The sequence below is a fragment of the Musa acuminata genome, chromosome BXJ3-3 (assembly GCF_036884655.1).
Source record: "Musa acuminata AAA Group cultivar baxijiao chromosome BXJ3-3, Cavendish_Baxijiao_AAA, whole genome shotgun sequence".
Classification (NCBI taxonomy): domain Eukaryota; kingdom Viridiplantae; phylum Streptophyta; class Magnoliopsida; order Zingiberales; family Musaceae; genus Musa; species Musa acuminata.
The window spans coordinates 39,332,717-39,354,026 of NC_088351.1; the positions used below are offsets into that span (position 1 = coordinate 39,332,717).

The window sequence follows — 21,310 nt, forward strand, 5'->3', positions numbered from 1 at the left end:
AAAAACATTTGAGAGGTGTTTTTAATATTTTTACGTTAGGTATATTGTTTGAGAAAAAAATACTCAAAATATAACTATTTTCTATGGAAATCATCCGAGTGATATTGAAAATATTAAAGCTAGAAAAAAAAGAAAAAAAATATTTGTTTATATATACAAATATAGAATATTATGGTATCCACTCGATGGACATGTCGATCGCCATAGCGGACTTAGCATGACGGTTTGAAGATAGCATATTATGACATCCACTCCGCAAAAACGTCGATTGCCACGATGGAACTAGCACAGCATTCCGAAGCAATGTGGTGCACCGAGCCAACTCGATACCTCGTATCTGAATGAGGCAACCGCTTGCCATCCACGTCGCTAGTACACTATATGCGACAAAGCCTCATCCTGTGCTACTCCATATGCGCGGAGTAACGCCGAATGAATTAGGGCTGGACATATAAGACTACGCCCACATCCCAGCATATGAGCTAACCACTTATGGTGATGACGACCTTTAAACACCTGTGTACGAAGACATCGATGATTATTAACAACTACGTACATCAACACACGACAACATGTATTAAAGCCACCCTAAGAATAGCGCTAAGGGTTGGATCTCACACACATGCAAACTCTAACTCTTCCATCTCTAACTCTTGTTAACTTAAGTATCAAAGGGATCGAGTCAAGAATCCATCTCTCAACTCCGACTTATGTGCAAGTACTCGACGGGAGAATAAGGCCTATGCTCTCTCAATCAAACCTCGGGTTAATACGCTCTAGCTCAGAGATCGTGCACACTTGAGACAAGTGAAGCCCTGAGACAAAGATGCAAAATATATACAAAAACTTCAATTTTCTCTTTCCGTACAAATACACAAACTCCGCGCCTCATAGTACAAACGAGGAATTTCCACTAAAAGTGAAAAATACAATCAGCTAATACAAAGAATTTTAGAATTTCGAAGAATGAAACCGGTCCCACCAGCCCTCTGTAGAGGATCTTAGGCTTCATTCGTATTAAGCTTAATACCATTCATAATATGGAAGGTGTCATTTAATAAAAATATGATGTATTTCTTCCCTGTCTTCAGAATAGTATACTTCCATATATATTTACTAAATATGATAAATGTTATTGTTTTTTTCACCCTCAATTGTCTCTAATAAATTCTCCCTTCTCAGTCTCTCTCTAACAATGCACAGAGACTGAACTAAAAATAAAAAAAGAATGAAGATAGTTCAAAGACTAAATATTTGTATACCTCAACAAACTAAAAAGGAGAAGAACAATCTCTCTTCACTCTACCTCATATTTATAGAGAGCTAATCCAAAACTTTTGACTTCAACTGAGCCAAGAACAACTAAGACTTTTAAATCCGATCACCAGCAAGAAGTATAACTTAGATTTGTACCGATGTCACGAAGAACCAATCGATGGAGTTCCCTTCTTCCGTCACCAGCCATTAATTGTGTTCTGCTGTCAGGGCATGAAGAGCTTGCCGCCGCATTTGCATCGCCATGCCTCCGGGTAGTACTCAAGCGGAAAGCTCCGGCCCGGCTGGATCGCCATGTGCACCGGTCGGCAAGGGAGGCACCGGCCGCAACGAGCCCTGCAGATCGGCGGCGACGAGCCTGGGCCACCGAGCCTCCTCCGAGCCACCAAGACTTGCACCCGGTTCTCTTTTTCCCAGAGCGTAAGCCCTGTGTCTCCTGCTTCCTGGGCGATTACCACCGATGCACTCCCTGCAGATCAACACCAACAGGAAACTAAGAGGTCAGCATCGATCGAGAGAGAATGATTCTTTTTGTAGAGAGCACTAATGGCTGCTGTGTATAGAAAAGAAGCAAGAACGGTGAAGAAGGTTACGGCGCTGGTTGCTGGTAAGTGGATTCGCGGGTGGAAGCAAAAAAAGATGGAATCTTGAATACGAATAAGCATGCAAGGTAGGATTTTGGGGACGAAGGCGCCATAGTTCCGCAGAGAAGCAGAAGAAGAGACGAAAAGAGATCGTGGTGGAAACAAGGAACGGAGAGCCGGGATGGGATGTTGACTTTGGTCAGCACTCAGTAATTACTCTCACCGAGAGCTACGACGAAGACGAAGAAGGCGACGGCAGCGGAGAGGCGGCGAAGCCGGTGGCGCTGAACGCCCATGGCCGAGCTCGGCTACGGCGGCTCAGCAGATCACAGAGCCTATCACACGAAGACGGAAACAGAGAGGGAGGCAGCAGCGATGGAGTTCTTTTGCTATGCATGAAGGAAGAAGAGCTGCAGTGAGCCTTTCATACGCCCACCGATTCATTTACGCGGTCTATATCCTCCTCTTTCAACTCCATCCCACAAAAGTCGTTTGATTGGACTTGACAATGTGATGAATTCGATCATTGTGTCCCGAGTCTGACACAATAAATGAACTGATCTCAAACTCCCACGTTCCGATGTGACAAGTTTTTACCGTGGTAGAACGCTAACTATCATAAGCTCGCACTGCGATGAACTGCTTCTCCATCGTTTCTCCATTGTCCTCTCTGAATCCATCCTACCGGGTGGTGTCGCAGGCAGAGCGCCTGCAAGAAGCCATGTTTGTGAAGGTGAAAACAGTCACTCTCATGGAGGCAACAGCAGAAGAAGACACGAGAGTGAGGTCGAATCACTCGAAAGCAGCAGTCAGCGTTGCCATTTCCTGTGATAGTATCAGAAAGAACAGATAAGTTGGACGGAGACGAAGCCATCCACCGACCCTCTCTCTCTCTCTCTCTCTCTCTCTCTTTCTCATGGTGAGTGGAGCCTGGCGTTTATACACACCCACTAGCGAAGCTGGTTCACGCCTTTTCTCGTACGATTTATCATTTACCTTCCGAAGATGAACTGCCGACGCTGTTGTTCTTTCGTCACGTCCAAGTGCGGTATGATGCCTTTCATCGTGTAATGGCTGCTGAGAGAAGCACCAGGACGAGGCTCTTGAAAAGCAAGCGTGACCGGAGGAAAGAGGAGCGAATGCAGCAGCTTTCGGTGGTGTGGGCATGTGCACGTCGACTCTCTGTCTCCTTCCACCTCAACATTACACATGCGAGATAGAGAGAGTGAGAAGGGTTAAAGAAGCCTCCCGCCGAGTCAACCGTTGACCGTGAACATACTGCATGACGTGGGAACCGAAGAGTCGCCCAGAACTTGGTCCCACCATGAGTCATCGACCATTACTGTGTCCATTCATCTTACAAAGAAAAACGTGTTATTAGTGACGAAGACCATCTGGTACGCACAGGAAAACCATGGAATGGACACAGTTTCCGAGAAAATTTATTTACCCACGCTTTTTTCTACCATCTTTGGTCTTACCCGTTCTCACTCCCGGACTTCTCATTCGGTCGGGTCCACACGAGCGACCGATCACGAGACAGGTAGTTGGACGGAGGCGCCAAAAAGGGCAGCGAAAGAATATATTCGGAAAAATTCTCTCCATCACCTCCACGTCAGGACAGACAATGGATAAGCATTGACGTTTTGTACTACGAAATGACTACAATACCTCTTGTAGAAGCGTCTCGGTGTTGTGTTATATGGTAATTATCGAGGGTAATGCAGTGCAATTTTGGAAATCTAAACTTTTGTTTGGTCGCCCGTCGCGACGTATAGAAGCATATAAGCTAAGAGAAAGGGGGAAAGAGAGCGCTCGAGATCTCGTTGGGTGAAGGGGTGTTTGCGTGGAATTGACGGTGAAGATGTTGGCGGTGTTCGATCGGGCGGTAGCGAAGAGCCCTGAGGGCCTGAGGGCCCCGGCAGCGGAGGGCGGTGAGGGCGGTGGCCGGCTGGTGAGCCACTTCGCGGCGGCGCGGGATGGAGCGGTGGTCGTGAGCCTCGGCTCCGCCGGGACCATTGCCTACACGTCCGAGAAGCAGAACCCTCTGCTTCCAAGGTAAACGCAAGAAATCAACACCGAAACGTAATCTCTTAATGCTCCGTTGGATTTGCTTATATTTTCCATATATGTTCCTATTTTTCTTTGGAAATATGGATGCAAGTGTGCTCTGTTGGGCCAAGTTCTTAATGCGGCCTGGTTTGACGGATGACGCCCATAGATCGGATTTTTGCAGGGATTACTTTGGGGTTTTACATACCCTCTGGTAATAATTTAACCTATTGTTCTTAGATGGTAAAAGGAATGGGTACCAAGTGTAGATCACCATGGAAGAATTAATTTTGATTAGTCATTGATGCTCGTTTTTTGGGGTTTACGCATTCTTGCAAAGTTTGGAGATGCAAACAGAGTTTCAACTAAAGGTCAAAGGACTGGAGACTAACAATCAATATATATGATATGATATGATATGATACGAAGAGGATGGCCTCATTTGGCTAATGATTGAAAGAGCCGAGTTACATATGTTAGGTTTGGCTCATAATCGTGAAGCTTAAGCTTTTTGGGTTGATTTAGTGTCTAACCTAATATATGTTAACCCTGACCACATTGACTCAAATCCATTGTTGCAAGATTTCTGATATGGTATCAAAGATAGGTGGACAAAAATAAAATTAGAAAAATAAAATAAAGGGATTGAACCAATCATGCAGATGAGTGAACCACCCCTTAACATCATAAAAGATGTAGACTCGAAGTTTGAACAACCCACACATGAATAGGGGAAGATGTTGGAAATTTTCATATGAGATAATAAGAGATACGTTGAGAGGATAGTCTCATATGACTAAGGACTAAAAGAGTCGGATTATATATGACCTAGAAGCTTAAGCTTTTGGGTTGCATTGATGTTTAACCTTGACCAGATTGACTGATGCTTGTCGTTGCAATATGTCTGACATTCTTCTTCCTGTCAACCATGTCTGCAATCGAGCAACCTGGTCACTGTTGACATTTTTTGGGAAACTCGATGAGCTTCTTAAAGAATTTTATAAATAAAGCTTTTGGAAATTGCTGCAATGACTTAGAAGGCTATTGGAGAGGTGGCACAAATTATGTGGACTGTAACATATGAAAAATTGGTAATAATTTAACACCTACTTTTGGAATTTTAACAGGCATGTGCCACTTTGGAACTTCATTTGCAAGTCCTTGTGGTATCAACCGTGTTTGTGTGATAATTCAGATGAGCATGTTTGTATGTATGATAATTCAGATGAGCATGTTTGTATGAGCTTATTGTAGGCTATTTTTAGTTAGTCAAGTCAAAGGCAAACTAATCGGTGCTATATCATATATGGAGATTATATAGTATTACAATTTTAAAAACATTTTAAATTATACAAATCTCAAACATGCACCAGTACGGTCCAAATTATTAATCTATAGATACCAATACGATCAAAAATATCAAGCTTAAGACACCAATACGATCTTAAGGATATTTTTTATTATACGAGCCTAACTCAATGGATAAGGACTATTATATGAGTCTAGGAATTTATAAACCTTTTATCCACCTTTAAATGTTGATAAATTCATATTCATGTAGCATTACACAACATCGGGCAATAAAGAATCAGTGTTTATCATGATACCTCAGTTATTAATGGGGTTATGCATTGGACTTTTGAGCATCATTGCTTTACTAAGCTGACTATAAATCTCCACTTTATACTAATTTAGATAACACAACATTTGCTTCTCGTCCATTGTGGCTTCCTTTCCGCAGAAGTTAAGTTATTCTCAAGGTGAACTCTCCGAAGTAGAGATTATCAGTTTATGGCCTATCTTTCAGCTTGCATTTGCTTTTGATTGCAATATGGCTTGCACATGGCATTCATCATTTTTTTAATTGGTACTGTTTTGGTGCAGAAATGATTTTCTCTGACAATTAAATGCGATCCAGTTTCCTTTTTTAATAACCATTTTGTTGTGGACTTTGATAGTGTCTATAAAGCAATTCTCTTCCCTTCTTTTCGTTTAGTAAATGATGCAAGTTGTTCTTGGTGTGAGCCTTAATTCATTCCCCGCTGGATAAGAATATCTATATTTTAGTATTTTTCATTTCTGGTTTTATGTCAAACATTTCAAACACTTCATCTGCTTTAGACTACTTTGCCTGATATTTTATATTGCTTGCTGCTATGTGATATCACCAGTAACATCAGATGATCTTTGTTCTGACATCTGCAGATCATTTGCTGTCGTGGATAATATATTTTGCTTGTTCCAAGGCCATGTTGAGAATATCACTTCTCTGAAGCAACAGTATGGATTAGGCAAGACTGCCAATGAAGTAATTATTGTCATCGAAGCCTACAAAACATTAAGAGACAGAGGACCGTTCCCAGCAAGCCAAGTTGTCAGAGATCTTAGTGGGAAATTTGCTTTCATTCTGTTCGATAGCTCATCAAACTCCACTTTCATTGCGGCTGTAAGTATTGACATGTTAGCTTCTTTTAACTTTTTTGTGTTTCCTCCATTTCTAGCAGCTTTTTTTTTCTATATCTTTCAAATGATGCCGGAATTGGATAATCATAAAAGCAAGGACAAAAGACGTAAAATAACAGTAAAAATGAGGACATATGATCACAGCATGAGCTCATGTGGCTGTGCGAAGATCACCATATTATGCATTAAATGCTGATGTGTTCTCCCACTTGGTGACCTGAGGTGCATGCTTCTGCCTTCAATTAGTTCGGTACCTTTATAATGCTTCAAAGTCTATTTCAATCATCGTCCTCCTCTTCCTAAGAATTACATCTGTAGATCCTAAGCGAGTAGAATTTTTTTTATTAATGTACCTGTTTCTTTTTTTCCCGGTCATTTCCTATACTTTCATACATGAAAAGGAAAATAGATTCCTTTATTATCCATGTATTGTAGGTTTTTGTGTATTTTTCCAAATTCGTATGTTCAATTTGCCTGACTTTTTCAAGTTGGACGAAACTAAAGCTATTGCGTTAGAGTGTCATCTGTATATCCACAAGATACATGTGATCTGTATACCCACGATCTACAAGCTATTGCGTCAAGTTGGACAAAACTTGTGATCGACGCATGGTCAATTAAAGATGCATCTGATCTGTTATATCCACGATCCACACTTGTATTGATATATAAACCACATGGGGGCTCGTTATATGCATTGGGTACCCACAATTCTTTTAAAGATGCAATACGTCTTTGAACAGATGGTTATTGAATTTTTCTGATGCACCGAAATTGTGATTTCTTACCGCTTGTATCAGCAGCTAGTTGATCTTTAATTTCTTAAATGATGCTATGTTGACTCTCTCTCTCTCTCTCTCTCTCTCTCTCTCTCTCTCCTCTTACTTAGGATGCTGATGGAAGTGTCCCTTTCTTCTGGGGTGCTGATTCAGAAGGCCATCTTGTTCTTTGTGATGATGTGGATATCATCAAAAAGGGGTGTGGGAAATCATTTGCGCCCTTTCCCAAAGGTACTACTACTGGAAGAACTAGAGATGCTCATTTATTTCATTAGGCGCGATGTTTTTTGTTTCTGTTAAACATTTTCTTTGACTGCGTATTTGTTTGTTCATATCCGCATCGTTTACGTGTTCTATTGGTCAGGTTGCTTCTTTACGACATCCGGGGGATTGCAGAGTTTTGAGCATCCCCTGAACGAGCTCAAAGCGATGCCAAGGGTCGACAGCCAAGGCCAGGTCTGTGGTGCCACCTACAAAGTCGATGACCAGGCAAAGAAGGAAACCAGGATGCCACGAGTCGACAGTGCCGCGAACTGGTCCTCCGAGTACTGATTCGGCAACTCGGTTCTTAAGCAACTCTTTGGCTGTTTTTGTGTTTACTGCCTCGTCAAACCCTGCTCTCTAAACTAGCTATCCTCCTGTTTCAACTTTGTTTAACATGGTGAACCTCCGAGCCAAGCTTCGTGCTCTAGCTTTCATGCAACAGTTACAGTTGTCCCATGGATTCCAAGTGGGAAAATAAAGATTTCACGTTTACTATATCTTAGTGACGACAAAAGATCCATATAATATTTTTGTTTATTATTGTTAGACGAAGTTGATTCATTTTTCATACGGCAAGTAGCAAATAATTAGAGGTTACATGTGCCTATCAACTGTTTGACGAATCACATCAATGAAATCGTAGCCCGTTCTCCTTTTCCGAGAGTAAATTACAAGATCTGCAAATCATATATCCCTAATAATATTAGTGGAAAATAGATAAACAAGTGGTGGGCATGGGCATCACATATATACCTAAGCGTGCCATGCAAAGGTCACACGGTTCGCCACCCATCGCTCTCTCTGCAAGCTAGCAAAGGCAGGAGAAGTCGACCCACTACAGGAAGAAGAAAAGGAGATTAGAAAAGAACACACGAGAGGGCATGGCACGCCTCCGCCTCCGCCTCCGCCTCCGCCTGGCACTTCGCTTTCCTCCCTGGACCAAAGTGAAATCACTACAGTGTGGAAAGCAGAAGGTGATCAGCAAAAGGAGGCTTCGACGTCACAAAAGCTTCTTTCGATTTCCTGACGACAGATATATAATATCCATACGCACAGTGGATGAGACGCTGTGATTACTCTGCATCTTAACCGAGTGGTATTCATCTTCTCTTCCATTCATAGTGATCCAAGAGAAGAGAAAGTATTACGACAGTAGTGTCCCACTATCCCTGTCTCCGAGCAAAAGCAAAAGCTTCGACCTCCTATTCTCATCGTTTAGCCGCGTGATGCCGAGGTTTGGAAGAGACAGCTGCTGCTGCTGCTGCAATAATGCTTTCAGAATTATTCCTACTGCACTGTTGTCTAATTTGACACCATGAAACCAATTGCTCCCCTCCTTATTTCTCTACCACAGTATTGTGTCTACGATCGTATGGAAAATATGGAGATCATCAATGAGAGGAGGGTTCCTCTCCAACCTACTGAGCTCTCTCGGCGTTCTCACAGTCTCGGCTGCATATGATGATGCAAGCTTTTGCTTGGGTTAATGGTGGCTACTTTGTGGACCACATTTCTATTATTCCTTCTTTTCTTACATATGGCAACACCCAATCAGAAAAGCCTCGTTATACTCATTATCACTTCCACACCCTCCTCATCTCTCTTCTTCTATCTTCTTTCTTCTCCTCTCCTCTTCTCCCTCTCTCTCTCTCTCTCTCTCTCTCTCTCTCTCTCTCTCACACACACACACACACGCACACACACACACCCTTCTTTCCTTTTTCTGTTCTTCCGACATGCAGATCTACTGAGTACATCAGGAGGGGTATGTGTGCATCAAAAGCAGCTGAAGCTGCCAGCATGATCTGATGGCTGCGCCTTCTCTATCCTCTCACAACTTCACAAGGAATCAATCAGATCATCTGGCAGTTTCATCTGCTGATGGGAGCACAACAAAACCCTAAACCAGTTTCCATCGAGATGCCAGCCCATGAAGAAAGACACCACAAGGTTCAGCATGTCTGATAGGTGAAGCTTCCGAATACCCACCCTAGTCTCTGATATGATCTGCTGCGCTTTATCTTTTGTTCTTGTCAGTTTGTATGATGTGGAGGAGGAATTGATGGAAGAGAACCCAACAAAGGAGCCATGAGAAGCTCGGATGGGGGAAAGAAAAGGTCATTAGGGTTTTGGTTTTGGAAGGAACACTACCACCTTGTTCTTGGAACGAAGCTTGACATCAAATCCTGATCGGTGAGATGATGCCTTTGATCTCTTCTTGGTCATGACCTCAGTATCATTAGCTTCTGCCATTCTCCTTGACTGAGAAATAGGATAATAATCCATCGATGCCACTGTTTGCAATCAGACAGATACCTATGACAGATAAGGACATTGATTCATGCTTCATGATGCTGCAACTCATTTTGTTTGTTGGAATAAGCTTATTACACCACCATAAGACTGTGCATGCTTGAAATCACTAGATTCCCTTCGATTCGAAATCATTTTTTGTCTGTGTAAATCCTTATTTTGTATCTTTTTTCTGTGTAAATATTTTGTAGTATGCGTTCTTCAACCATGTAAGAACTAAACAAGTAGGAAGGTTATTGCAAATGCAAGAGTGTCATTGATTAGGTCAATTCTATTTGATTTCTTTCTTTCTTTCTTTCTTTCCAAAGAAGAAGAAGAAGAACAGTGTCACCCAAATCCATGTCATCTTGTTTGCTAGCATTTGGCATGCTCTTGAAAGATTCTTAAGCATTCATTCATGCATTGGTGGTCAAAACCAATGAACTAAGCACTTCAGTAATCTATTATGTTAAATTGGTTAGTAGAATCAAATCTATGGATAATGATTATTATTATTATTGTTTGACTAAGTCGAGTAGTTCAAATCATCAATTTAGGTTTAATCTGATCCCACCATGATTTAGAGTGTCGGAATATTATTTGAACAACTCAAAGTTAACTTTCTTGGTCTTCTTCTTCATCGATCCACGAGAATTCTAGAGGAATTATTCATTCTTGATGATGATGAACCTTAATGAATACAAGGTAACGATAACTTTATCGTTTATAAAATCTTAATTTTTTCTACTTCTCGATTGATTTGATATAGAACTAAATGTCTTTTTATCGATATCCCGATACATATCGAGAGCGAGGTTAGGGTCACCATATACTTCAACTCTACGACTTACACACAACCATGTAGCTCAATCGTAGACGATTACAAGTAGTAAAATGGAGACAAAACAATGGATTTCGCTATGGCAACAAGTCTCCACTGGTCTGCTGGATTTTTCTGACCAAGGCCTTGTGGAAGAACTGCTCTCTCGCCAAACACCTCACCTGTTTGATGTAAGGTCCGAAGTCCAACACACCCGCCGCAAGCGCTTCGTCGAGCACGCACACCGCGTCGTCGATGGCACCCGCCGCGGCTGCGCTCTCCACCATGCGTCTTTCCCTCTCATCCACTGCCTCCAGTGCTACCATCTCACCCGGCGACTGCGGCTTACCGCCGTGCTCCTGCAACCAAGCTGACAGCACATTCGCATCCTTCGCCTTCTCCTCCAAACACTTCTCCAGGCTCAGCCGCTCCCCCTCGAGGTCTCGCAGGCCGGACTCGATAGTTTTAGCTCGGTCACGCAGCGCGAGTTGCGCGCTCCCGAAGCGCTCGATCTCCACCTCGATCCGGGGCTGGAATTGCTTCGCGTCGCGGTGGAGGCGAGCATATAGGCGGTCGATCGCCTCCCGATTGGAGGCTAGAGAGGCGTCGGTGGCGGGAGGGGGAGTCATGTCGAAGTGGTAGGGGTGGCACAGCCCGAAGATATTGACGAGGTTACGTGCGAGATGGGAGAGGTTGGACGAGGGATACCGCCACCGATGGAGGTAAGGAGAAGCGACGGCTCCCGAGGGGCCGAGGAAAGGGTGATCGGGCAGCAGGAGGTGGGCGTTCGTGGGGAATACGTACACGACGGGCGCATGGTAAGGGTAGCACCGGTGAAGCCATATCGTCACAAGGACGTGCGAAATAGAGGAAGATATGGGCAAGAAGCCATGCGCCTGGAGGAGGTGGGAGGCGGTGCCGTCGTCGTCGGTGAAGGTGTCCGAGCGGGGGGAGAGAGTGGGGAAGTCGTCGAGGAGTGCGAGGAGGTGTTTCCGGATTACCCGTTTCAGGTTGTGGTTGGTGTAGGAAAGGGCTCTTTCTCCGGTGGCTCTCAGGGCGGCGTCGACGAACCGAGCAGAGGAGGAGGAGACCATTCCCTCGGTGAGTGCGTCTGCAGATAAATGGGATACAGGCAGCAAGATCATGGACGTATGAATCCTTAACTCGGTCGACCAGCTCAGTGCATTCAAAATACAGCGTGAGAGATTGGTTTGACCGCAAGCGACAGAATAATAACACACCAACATCACATCAGGGAGGGAGAAGAAGAAGAAGACCGACGGATGAGAAGGATCGGCCACTCGGATCAAATTAAATCGAGTATGGATGCACCGAACTGACTAATTCTCATGCTTTGGAAGACCGAAGACCGCTCTCAGCCACACAACCGGTTGGCTCTCTCTATCCTTCTCAGTCCGTCCATGATGGCCAAGCAACAAAACATAGATATGGATGATGAAAAGTCCAAGGAATCTTCTGAGAACCACCACCACAGAACAAATAGCACAAGAAAAATGATAGGGGAGTTCACGATTGCTTGCCTAAATCTTTCTATCCTTTTCATGATGGAGAAATAGTATCATCCAAAGTATGAGTTCATCATACTCCTATTTTTTTTAAACCCATATATATGACTTTCATATGTAATCTTTAAGTTACATTAAATGACAAATAATATCTTCTAAAAGTCCATTCTGATTATAAGAAATTTCAACCGTAGCTAATTTATGTTTTTTGAATGAATATATGTGAAAGCGAAAAATATATGCTATATCAAAATTTGCAAAAGGTAAATACAAAAGATCATGAATAATGATTATTATAAAAATGACTATATCATCATCTAATTTACAACCCAAAAAAAATTGAGTAAGGTTCAACTACTTACTTATTGTTGGGAAAAATTGTTATAGCGGAATAATTCTTTCCCACTGTATCAAATACCAACTCGTTATCAAAATATAAATATTAACAATATTAATATATATGACTTATCAATGGAAATGAAGCCAATGTTCTCTAACTAACTTCATTTCTCCTCTGTTGCACCAAAGTACGAGACATAACAGGAATATTATGTCCTATCCATTTATTCGATTTATTATTGTGCTTTCAACTTACCTATCTTTGAATCTCTCGTCCAACTGCACTAATCTTTGACCTCATATCTATAAATCCCTCGCAACCAACACCACTGTTTCCTTGACAAAGAACACAGCAAGACGTGACAGCAAAAGACCTCTCCAACAGTAGTTTTGAAGCATGTCTTTGTCACGGTGTTCCATTAACGATAAAGCTATTGACCTTTAGGACTCGTGCTGCTATATAGAAATGAAATCCTTTCTTGGGGGAAACGGCAGTGAGATAAATATGTGCCCAAATATTTAATATCTTAACTATGGATGGGGACGACGCTTAGTCAATCTCTTGATGTTTCTCTTGTTTGCTTCAGCTGTGTCTCTACAGTACAGATGCTAATTTTTAACCAGACAAAAAAAAAAACATTAATGTCAGGAACAACTTGTTGCTTTACCACCCACCCGCTTGACACAAATGAATGATTTGTGATCTTAGTGTATTATATGGAAATATCCAAAACATTAATATCAGGAACAAATTGTTCTTTTAGCCTTTTTCTCTAAACACTTTAGAAGATGTAGTTCCCGTGCATGTATCAGACTCTCTCTAAGCATGTTCTCAAGAAGCATAAAAGATAGTAGACAAACAAGTAGTAACTGTGTACTAAATTTGTTTCGATACTGACCTGGAGCAGTTGCTTCGGAAGCTCTACGGTGATGAGTCCACCTTCGCAACCAATACTGCAGAGGTTGCAGCCGATGATGATGTTCTCTCTAGCTTGTAGTGGTTCACTACCATGCACGAGAGGCACGGTGTTGGGCAAATCAATAGATCTTTTTGCATTTGTTGGTACTCCTTAAAAACTAACTCTGGAAATCAACTTTACCATATCATCTGCCCTTATTGCTTAAGCTTGCTCAAACCGGAACTTCCCTGGAAGAATCAGTTTTCAGCCCTGAGTTCATTCAAACCTAAACCAGACATTTTGAAATGAGGTCTCACTACAGTCAACACCAGTGATGCAGAGTTCAAAAATCTTGAAGAACCTGATTTTGGTCTGATCTGGTACAAAACTTGAATCCATCCTTAGGCAGGATCTGGCTCTAATTTGACCTGCATAGGCTTGAGGCTAACAGCCATGACTACCATGTTAAGATGTGCTTATGCGGTAGACTTGAGCATGTATCTTGGGTCTGAAGACACCATCAGATTCTTTGGTAGGGTGAACTGCACCAGAACAACTTCGAAATTTCTATAATGATTGCCAGAAATCATTGCGAGCGCAATGCAAATATTGGAGATCGCATAAAATGGCTCCAACCTGTCCAGAATGTCACTCTGGCTAGAGGATACCAGCATAACCACCCAATGGATCACCAGAAATCATTGCAAGAGCAATGGGCATCTCGAAAATGGTGGAAACGGCTCCTATCTCTGACCACAATGTATCGATTCCAGATCTTGGATATTAGCTTGATTGCAGAATGACAATCCTCACATACCCTTAAGTTCTTCAGAACATGAATTGGCAAATTGGATGGCAATTTCATGATCCCGAAAGCAATTGCCATCTTCTCACTATGAGTAAACAATGCCTGTTCCTTTTCCTCCTCGTCCATTTCCACGGATATCTGTTCTGTGATTGGTGAATAACCTGCCAATTTCAATCTCTCCGTCATCTCGCCTATCATAGATTGAATCTCCATAATATCTGGGTGCATCTGGTCACCAGCAATGAACTTGTGTACCTGTCCCCCTACTGTAATCGAGCTATAACCTGCAGTCTTTTTAACGCCCCTCTCTTCCATCAAGCGCCGGATCTTGCAAGCATCTGCCCACCTTTTATTATCAATGTATATGTTGTATAACTGGACATATACAGCATCCTCTTGTGGCTCTAACTCAAGGAGATGCTTTGTTGCTTTCTCTGCTAACTCTGTGTTCTTGTATAGCCTGCAGGCACTTAACATGGACCCCCATATAACTGCATTTGGTTCCATCGGCATGGTTTCAATAAGTTCAATTGCCTCTTGCAAACGTCCACGACGACCAAGCAAATCTACCATGCATCCGTAGTGCTCAATCTCAGGTTTGATGCTGTATATACTACTCATCTCATCAAAAAACATGTGTCCCTCATCTAAAAGACCTGAATGACTGCATGCAGTCAGAACACTGACATAAGCTACTGCATTGGGTCTTAAACCCTTATTCTTCATCAAACAGAAATGCTCAAGTGCATGCTTTCCCATTCCATTCATTGCAAGGCCTGAAATAATCACAGTCCAAGTCTGTGCGTCCCTTTCCTCCATCCTACCGAAAACTAACATTGCTTGATCCATCTTCCCACATTTTGCATACATGTCCAGTAATGCAGTCCCGAGAAACACATCACGCTTTACCAGTCCCTGCTCAACATAAGCATGCAAGACTTTGCCTTTGCTTAACACACCTAAATTAGCACAAGCTGTGAGCAAGCCTACCAATGTGAACTTATCTGGCCGCAAGCCAGACATCTGCAGTTTTGCAAACAAGAGCAATGCTTCCTTAAGCCTACTGTTCTGGATGTACCCGGTCAACATTGAGTTGAATGAGATGATATCAGGGGAATCCATCTGTTCAAAGAGCGAGCGACCTATGTCTATGTCGCCCATCTTGCAGTACCCGTCAATGATAGCATTCCAAGCTGGTACAATCTTGTGATCCATCGAATCGAAAATCTGATAAGCAGACTTGATATCTCCACCCTTTGCATACATATCAATTAGGGCGACTGCGAGATTGCTACTGATTCCAATTCTCTTCTCGATGACAAGCTGATGAATCCACTTGCCCAATTTCAGATCCCGCAACCGCGCACATGCTGATAGGACAGCAGCCATTGCTACAGTGTCCGGCGTGACATCATCGGATAGCATCTCCTTGAAAAGCTGAACAGCTTCCTCAGCCCTTCCGGCTTTAGCATAGCCTGCTATCATACTCGTCCACGAGACCACATTCCTCACAGGCATTTTGTCAAACAACTTCCGAGCTTCATCCACCGAGCCAAACTTCACAAGACCTCCGATGATCGTTGTCCACGAGACAACATCCTTCTGGACAATCGGTCCAAACGCCCGCATCGCATCATCGATCCACCCGAATTCAATATACATATGGACCAAAGAATTCGCGATGTGGCCGTAGCGTTCGGGAAAGAGTTTGACGGAAACACCATGCACCATCTGCCCCTCAAGAACGAAAGCCGAGAGGCCACAGGATTTGAACAAGAACTGAAAGGTGTAAGCGTCGGGCGGTACATCCTTTCGACGCATTTGGTGGTACAAATGGAGGGATTCCCTGGGGCGATGGTTCCTAGAACAAGTCCGGATGATGGTGTTCCACTGAAAAGCGGACGGGTCTGGGATTTGAAAGAAGAAATTTAGGGCGTAGGAGAGATCGGCAGAGCGGTCGGAAAAGCCAGTGAGGCATTTCAGCAGAAGGGTTGTGGACAGGGGATGGACGAGAGCTCCGGCGACGATGAGTCGCGCGTGGAGTTGGGTTGCTTGCTTCAGAGATGATGGATTTGGCCATTGCAGTCGCATACACGAGCAATAAGGACAGATGAGATTGAACGTAACAGAAAAAAACGAGTCGTTCTAATACCAAAGACGATAAAACGAACGAGCAATGGACTCTGGAGGGAAGCATATATATATATATATATATATAAAGTTTTAGAAAAGCTATCCATAGTAAAAAGGATCGTAAATAGTTAAACCTTTTTTAGAAATTAGGCGCGTAGGAAAAATATAAAAAACAATTAAAAAATCACCCATATATATATATATATATACATAAATTATAATTCTTATCACAACAAATATCTCATGTCATGCAGCTACAAATAATTCACCCAATTCAGGATTCATTCCTCCTGTTTACCAATGGGACGTAGGAGCGCTGCGTTCTATTGGCTCCTGCTGGTGGTTCCCACGCAGCCTGTGACCATCTCGGACCCGGGGTCCACGGGTGGGAGTAAATAGGAATCCTACTTTCTGTGTCTCGTTGCTCGGTCGACACACAACAAGATAGGCCATACGATACGACACCTGCGTACCACCGGCAGAGGCAGTGTGGGGTGTGGCCCACCGACTTCCGAGGAGAGGAAGGACAATAATGTTCTGATCCAAGGATATTTCTACCCGATTAATATCGCCATAGCACAAACACACCTCAATTTGAGTATACATACGTCCAAATCGTGACAACCTTTAAGTACATTTCTCCTGACTACCATTAACAATCGGTGGTGGCAAAGAGGAGGAAGCAGCCAAATATCGCTGACATACACCACCCGAGCATACCTTAAAACTTAGGCTACGTGATGGATGGATAAGAACAGTTCCTACTTGAACGGGTGAACGAACATGTTGGTATCATCGAGTCCCTGTAAATTCGAGGTAATTCTAACTACCAAGAAAAATAAATATTCATGTCATTAAATGCATGGGAGAGGCAAAGCAGCGAAAGAAGAGAGCACAAGTCCCTTCCATCCGCCCGCTATTTATATCTCTCCTCCCCCATTGCTCTGCAGACGACGCAACCCAACACGCCTCACTCATGGCCTTTCCACTTCCACTGCCGCCTCGTCCTCTGCTCATTCTTTTCCTGCTCGTACCGTCGCTTCTTCTACCCTCTCGTTCCTCCGCCAATGAAACCGCTGCAACTCCTCCCTCCACCGCCCTTAATCCATTTACCGCCAAGGCGGCCGTGATACGGTACTGGAACCGCAAGGTCACCGCCAACCGCCCGCAACCGGCCTTCCTCCTCTCCAAGCTTTCCCCGCTCTCCGCCCTCGACTACGCCACCTTCTCCTCTCTTGCTGCCGCTGGGCCGTCCGCTCTTTCCCCGCGCCTCCCCGCCCTCTGCGCTGCCGCCCGCCTCCTCTGCTTCCCCACCCGCTTCGAGTCCTACGCCTCCGCCACCACTGCACGTGATGGCCCCTCCGACTTCGCGACCTACCAGACCTCCAACTTCTCTAACTACGCCACCGGCGCGGTCGGTGGGACCCAATCGTTCGAGAACTACTCCGAGTCCCTCAACGTGCCGGTCGACACCTTCCGCCGCTACAGCCGCGACTCCGCCGGCCATAACGACTCCTTCGCGTCCTACGCCCCTGGAGGCAACGTCGTCACCGCCAAATTCACCAGCTACGCTTCCTCCGCCACCGGCGGCACCGGGGATTTTACTTCTTACGGTGATGATACCAACAATCCTGAACTCAAGTTCACCAACTACGACGCCCAAGCCAACGGTCGCCACCAGTCCTTCGGAAGCTACTCCGACGACGCCAATTCCGGCGACCAGTCCTTTGCCGGGTATGGCAAGGACGGCAACGGTGTCGTCTCCGCATTCGCCAGCTACGCCAATGACTCCAACGTCATCGGTTCCGGTTTCGCCGGCTACGGTGAGGGCGCCAATGCCGCGAGAGATAGTTTCACCAACTACGGTTTCAACGGCAACGTGCCGGAGAACAACTTCCGGTCCTACGGAGATCGCGGTAACGGCGGATCGGAGAGGTTCTCGAGTTATCGTGACGAGTCGAACGTCGGAGACGACAGCTTCACCTCCTACGCCAAAGGCAGCAACGCTGGCACAGCCGAATTCGACAACTATGGGAACTCCTTCAACCCCGGCAGCGATTCCTTCAAAGGCTACGGTCAAGGGTTCGGCAATCATGAAATCACGTTCAAGAGCTACATCGGCGAGAACAATTCCTTCAAGGGCTATGCCAAGTCCGGCATCGACTTCAAGGCCTATCGCCACCCATCATCCTCGCCCTCCTCCGCCCACCCCGCTGATGCCGCAGTGAAGCCCGTCAAGAAGATAGCAGGGCACTGGCTGGTGGAGCCGGGTAAGTTTTTCCGCGAGCACGAGCTCCGGAGCGGCAACTTGATGCCGATGCCGGACATCCGCGACAAGATGCCGGCGCGGTCGTTCTTGCCGCGGTCGATCGCCGGGAGAATCGCCTTCTCAGCAGCCGAGGTGCAGCGGTTCTTCGGGATTCCGGCCGACACGGCGCTGGGGAAAGCGGTGGCCGACACGGTGGCGGAGTGCGAGAGGGCGCCGAGCCGGGGTGAGACGAAGCGGTGCGCGACGTCGGCGGAGGACGTGATTGACTTCGCGGTGGCGATGCTGGGGAGCAACGTGGTTGCGCGGAGTACAGAGAGCACGGCCGGGTCCAAGGGTACCGTCCTGATAGGGAAGGTGCGGGGGGTGAACGGCGGCGGCGTCACCCGGTCGGTGTCGTGCCACCAAAGCCTCTTCCCGTATCTGGTGTACTACTGCCACTCGGTGCCACGGGTGCGGGTGTACGAGGCGGACATCCTAGCCGTCCAAACCAAGGAGAGGATCAATCGCGGTGTAGCGATCTGTCACCTTGACACGTCGGACTGGAGTGCGAGCCACGGGGCCTTCCTGTCGCTGGGGTCCGCCCCCGGGAGGATCGAGGTCTGCCATTGGATCTTCGAGAGAGACATGACGTGGACGGTGGCCGATTGATTGAGTGATTGCGGGCGATCCTCCCAGTAGGAGTGTTGTGTTCTCTATCTCTCTTTTCATTTTTCTTCCTTTTTCTTTTTAGTCTCTTTTCCATGAAGCTTGAATAAGAAATAATGCGGAAATTTGAGTAGCTGATCTTTGCATTGGATTGGATTGTGGTTGTTATTTTTCATGTGGATTTCAGCGAGTACTATGGAAGAAAATTAGTTCTTCGATGTTGCTGCTTTTCTGTAGAACCCTAATGTATCAATCGGTTTCTTTCTCCATGCAGGATGAAGAAAGAGAGTGTCACTCACATGAACGCAGTAAACTGTTCATGGGAGGAGGGATTTCATGTCAATGATTGGTAGAGAGTGTTATCAAAATCATTAGAGAACGTCATAATGCACAAGCCATCCCATCCCCTCTGAAAAGTTCAACCATCATCAGGAAGATACACCGAGGGTGGCGACATTTCTTGTCCCCGACAAGGAATCCTTAGCAGCTTGGCGATCGATCATAGTCTCTCTTCTGCTCCAGGAATTTAATATGGAAAGAGAAGGAAAACGAACAGTAACTTAAAAGAACACTCATTATCTAGATCACTCGAGGCAAGAAGAACTGTTCCTCAGACAGGCAATCGTAATGATCAGTGGTTTGGACAAAAAGGAAACTCTGCTGTCACCTCAAATATGATCTGCTAATGAATTTAACAGGAAAGTGAAAGCCATCACACGTTCCCTTATCTGCTGTAAGATGCAACATCACGGTTGATTACAAGCTAAAAAGGCTTGTGAAGTACAAGTGGGTAGGGTTTCTAGAGTAAGCATGACAGGGTGAGCATTGCATTCGAAGCAACAAGTCCAAAAGGTCATCAACATCATTGCAGCAGTGAGCAGAGCAGGCTGCAGAGGGAGCAGCACAGGCATGCGAAGGGGAAGGCAAAGAAGGATGAAGTGGAAGGCAAGATGAGTAAAGAGACCACAGGGTACACGATTCCCAGATTCCAACTAAAACAACACGTACACAAGTCCACGTGCCAACTCAGATTAGGTACACAGCGATCTTGAAGTGTCTGCTTTCGGTGGACATGAATCTTCTCTTTCCAGTGAGTCAGAGGTGAAGGCAATGAGAAGTTCTCTTTGCCAGCCAGACATACATGCTGCAAATTTGACGTGTAATAGCTACAACAGGATCGATATTGCCTGAGGACCTCTGAGACCTCGTATAAGAGCCACTTGGGAATCTGAGACGACACGAGAGTCCCAGCACGGTCGCAGAGTGGACAAGCATCGAGTGCTGGTGGCCATGGCTGACGCTTCTCGGAAGCATCTCTTTGCCTTTTATGAGTAGGAATGAAGCATGCCAAAAGCAGACTGCGCACACCGTCCGTCAGTCACTTTGTACCTTTTTATGTACTCGCATTCAAGCAATCAATTTAGACTCGCATTTCTGAACCGATTGATGACCCGATGGATGCGATTCCAGCCTGTCAATCGAACCGGTTTGACCCGACCCTATACTGTTATTGGGCCCATCTCGACCTCGATAAAATCCATACGAACTCAATACGGTGAATGAGACACGGATCGTAATTATGGATGTCTTGAATTGCTATATTAATTTTGGTGATAACTCGAGGTGTCTTGGTGCAATGACACACAAAAACCAGGGAAGATGACTCTCTTATGACATCCATGCAGCCTTCAAATCACACCCCTTCGACGTCGTCGGTGATCGCACGCGCGCGTACACAAAAGAAATAAACCTTCTCGAATTAATTCTATGCATTAATTTAATTTATAGACATCAACTCTTTTGGGGTTCTTTAGTCCCATATCGCCAGTCGACGCAGTCCCGCTTGGTCGAGGCCGCTATATTAGAGCACACCGGCTACAGTTCAAATCATACCTTTCTCGGCCTTTTGGCTAAGATCAAGTGTAGTATCTGTTCTTATCAGTTTAATATCTGATACGTGGGCCATCGGCCTACTATGATATTAAATTAATTTGTTGTGGGGTAGGGCCCGCTCCAGTAGCTTGCTTCTGGGGCCCTTGAGCGTCGCCCATGCGTTGCACTGCCGCGTGGGCCCGGCGCACCCCTACCAAAACCTGAATGTAAAATTTTATGTTTTTGTTATATAGATATATATATATATATATATTTATTTATTTATTCAA

At 44.9% G+C, this 21,310-nt stretch overlaps 5 protein-coding genes, 1 long non-coding RNA gene and 1 other non-coding gene across 7 annotated transcripts; 4 read left to right on the top strand and 3 right to left on the bottom strand.

Annotated features, from left to right (window-relative positions):
* Positions 1-977: 977 nt before the first annotated feature.
* On the bottom strand, positions 978-2,871 carry LOC135633049 (EPIDERMAL PATTERNING FACTOR-like protein 4). The gene is made up of 2 exons (XM_065142106.1): positions 2,083-2,871; positions 978-1,744 (listed from the first exon to the last, which is right to left on the bottom strand). The coding sequence occupies exons 1-2, from the start codon at positions 2,153-2,155 to the stop codon at positions 1,482-1,484; spliced, it is 336 nt and encodes a 111-aa protein (XP_064998178.1). The 5' UTR covers positions 2,156-2,871; the 3' UTR covers positions 978-1,481.
* Positions 2,872-3,664: 793 nt separating this feature from the next.
* LOC135634273 (stem-specific protein TSJT1-like) lies at positions 3,665-7,912 on the top strand. Its single transcript, XM_065144632.1, has 4 exons — positions 3,665-3,917; positions 6,117-6,357; positions 7,264-7,384; positions 7,518-7,912. Exons 1-4 carry the CDS (start codon positions 3,724-3,726, stop codon positions 7,703-7,705), a joined length of 744 nt encoding a protein of 247 aa, XP_065000704.1. The 5' UTR covers positions 3,665-3,723; the 3' UTR covers positions 7,706-7,912.
* Positions 7,913-8,453: 541 nt separating this feature from the next.
* Positions 8,454-9,999, top strand: LOC135632608 (uncharacterized). Its single transcript, XR_010494717.1, has 2 exons — positions 8,454-9,385; positions 9,455-9,999. It is a non-coding gene; the product is annotated as an uncharacterized LOC135632608 (long non-coding RNA).
* A 354-nt stretch (positions 10,000-10,353) lies between these two features.
* Positions 10,354-12,286, bottom strand: LOC135632807 (protein ELC-like). Its single transcript, XM_065141592.1, has one exon. The coding sequence runs from the start codon at positions 11,774-11,776 to the stop codon at positions 10,628-10,630; it is 1,149 nt and encodes a 382-aa protein (XP_064997664.1). The 5' UTR covers positions 11,777-12,286; the 3' UTR covers positions 10,354-10,627.
* Positions 12,287-13,229: 943 nt separating this feature from the next.
* Positions 13,230-16,346, bottom strand: LOC135632806 (putative pentatricopeptide repeat-containing protein At5g40405). Its single transcript, XM_065141591.1, has 2 exons — positions 13,655-16,346; positions 13,230-13,579 (listed from the first exon to the last, which is right to left on the bottom strand). The coding sequence occupies exon 1, from the start codon at positions 16,190-16,192 to the stop codon at positions 13,982-13,984; it is 2,211 nt and encodes a 736-aa protein (XP_064997663.1). The 5' UTR covers positions 16,193-16,346; the 3' UTR covers positions 13,230-13,579; positions 13,655-13,981.
* Positions 16,347-17,198: 852 nt separating this feature from the next.
* Positions 17,199-19,249, top strand: LOC103979768 (BURP domain-containing protein 12-like). Its single transcript, XM_009395975.3, has one exon. It carries the CDS (start codon positions 17,211-17,213, stop codon positions 19,149-19,151), a length of 1,941 nt encoding a protein of 646 aa, XP_009394250.2. The 5' UTR covers positions 17,199-17,210; the 3' UTR covers positions 19,152-19,249.
* A 1,788-nt stretch (positions 19,250-21,037) lies between these two features.
* On the top strand, positions 21,038-21,234 carry LOC135634442 (U2 spliceosomal RNA). Its single transcript, XR_010495359.1, has one exon. It is a non-coding gene; the product is annotated as a U2 spliceosomal RNA (small nuclear RNA).
* The last annotated feature ends 76 nt before the right edge of the window (positions 21,235-21,310 follow it).

What these genes read in the sequence shown, in the direction of transcription:
- LOC135634273 (XM_065144632.1), top strand. Translation starts at nt 3,724, where the DNA reads ATGTTGGCGGTGTTCGATCGGGCGGTAGCGAAGAGCCCTGAGGGCCTG. An exon ending in ACTCCACTTTCATTGCGGCT is followed by an intron (nt 6,358 to 7,263) that starts GTAAGTATTGAC and finishes CCTCTTACTTAG; the next exon opens with GATGCTGATGGAAGTGTCCC. An exon ending in ATTTGCGCCCTTTCCCAAAG is followed by an intron (nt 7,385 to 7,517) that starts GTACTACTACTG and finishes TCTATTGGTCAG; the next exon opens with GTTGCTTCTTTACGACATCC.
- LOC135632807 (XM_065141592.1), bottom strand. Translation starts at nt 11,776, where the DNA reads ATGTTGGTGTGTTATTATTCTGTCGCTTGCGGTCAAACCAATCTCTCA.
- LOC103979768 (XM_009395975.3), top strand. Translation starts at nt 17,211, where the DNA reads ATGGCCTTTCCACTTCCACTGCCGCCTCGTCCTCTGCTCATTCTTTTC.
- LOC135632806 (XM_065141591.1), bottom strand. Translation starts at nt 16,192, where the DNA reads ATGCGACTGCAATGGCCAAATCCATCATCTCTGAAGCAAGCAACCCAA.
- LOC135633049 (XM_065142106.1), bottom strand. Translation starts at nt 2,155, where the DNA reads ATGGGCGTTCAGCGCCACCGGCTTCGCCGCCTCTCCGCTGCCGTCGCC. An exon ending in CGTCTTCGTCGTAGCTCTCG is followed by an intron (nt 1,745 to 2,082) that starts GTGAGAGTAATT and finishes GTTGATCTGCAG; the next exon opens with GGAGTGCATCGGTGGTAATC.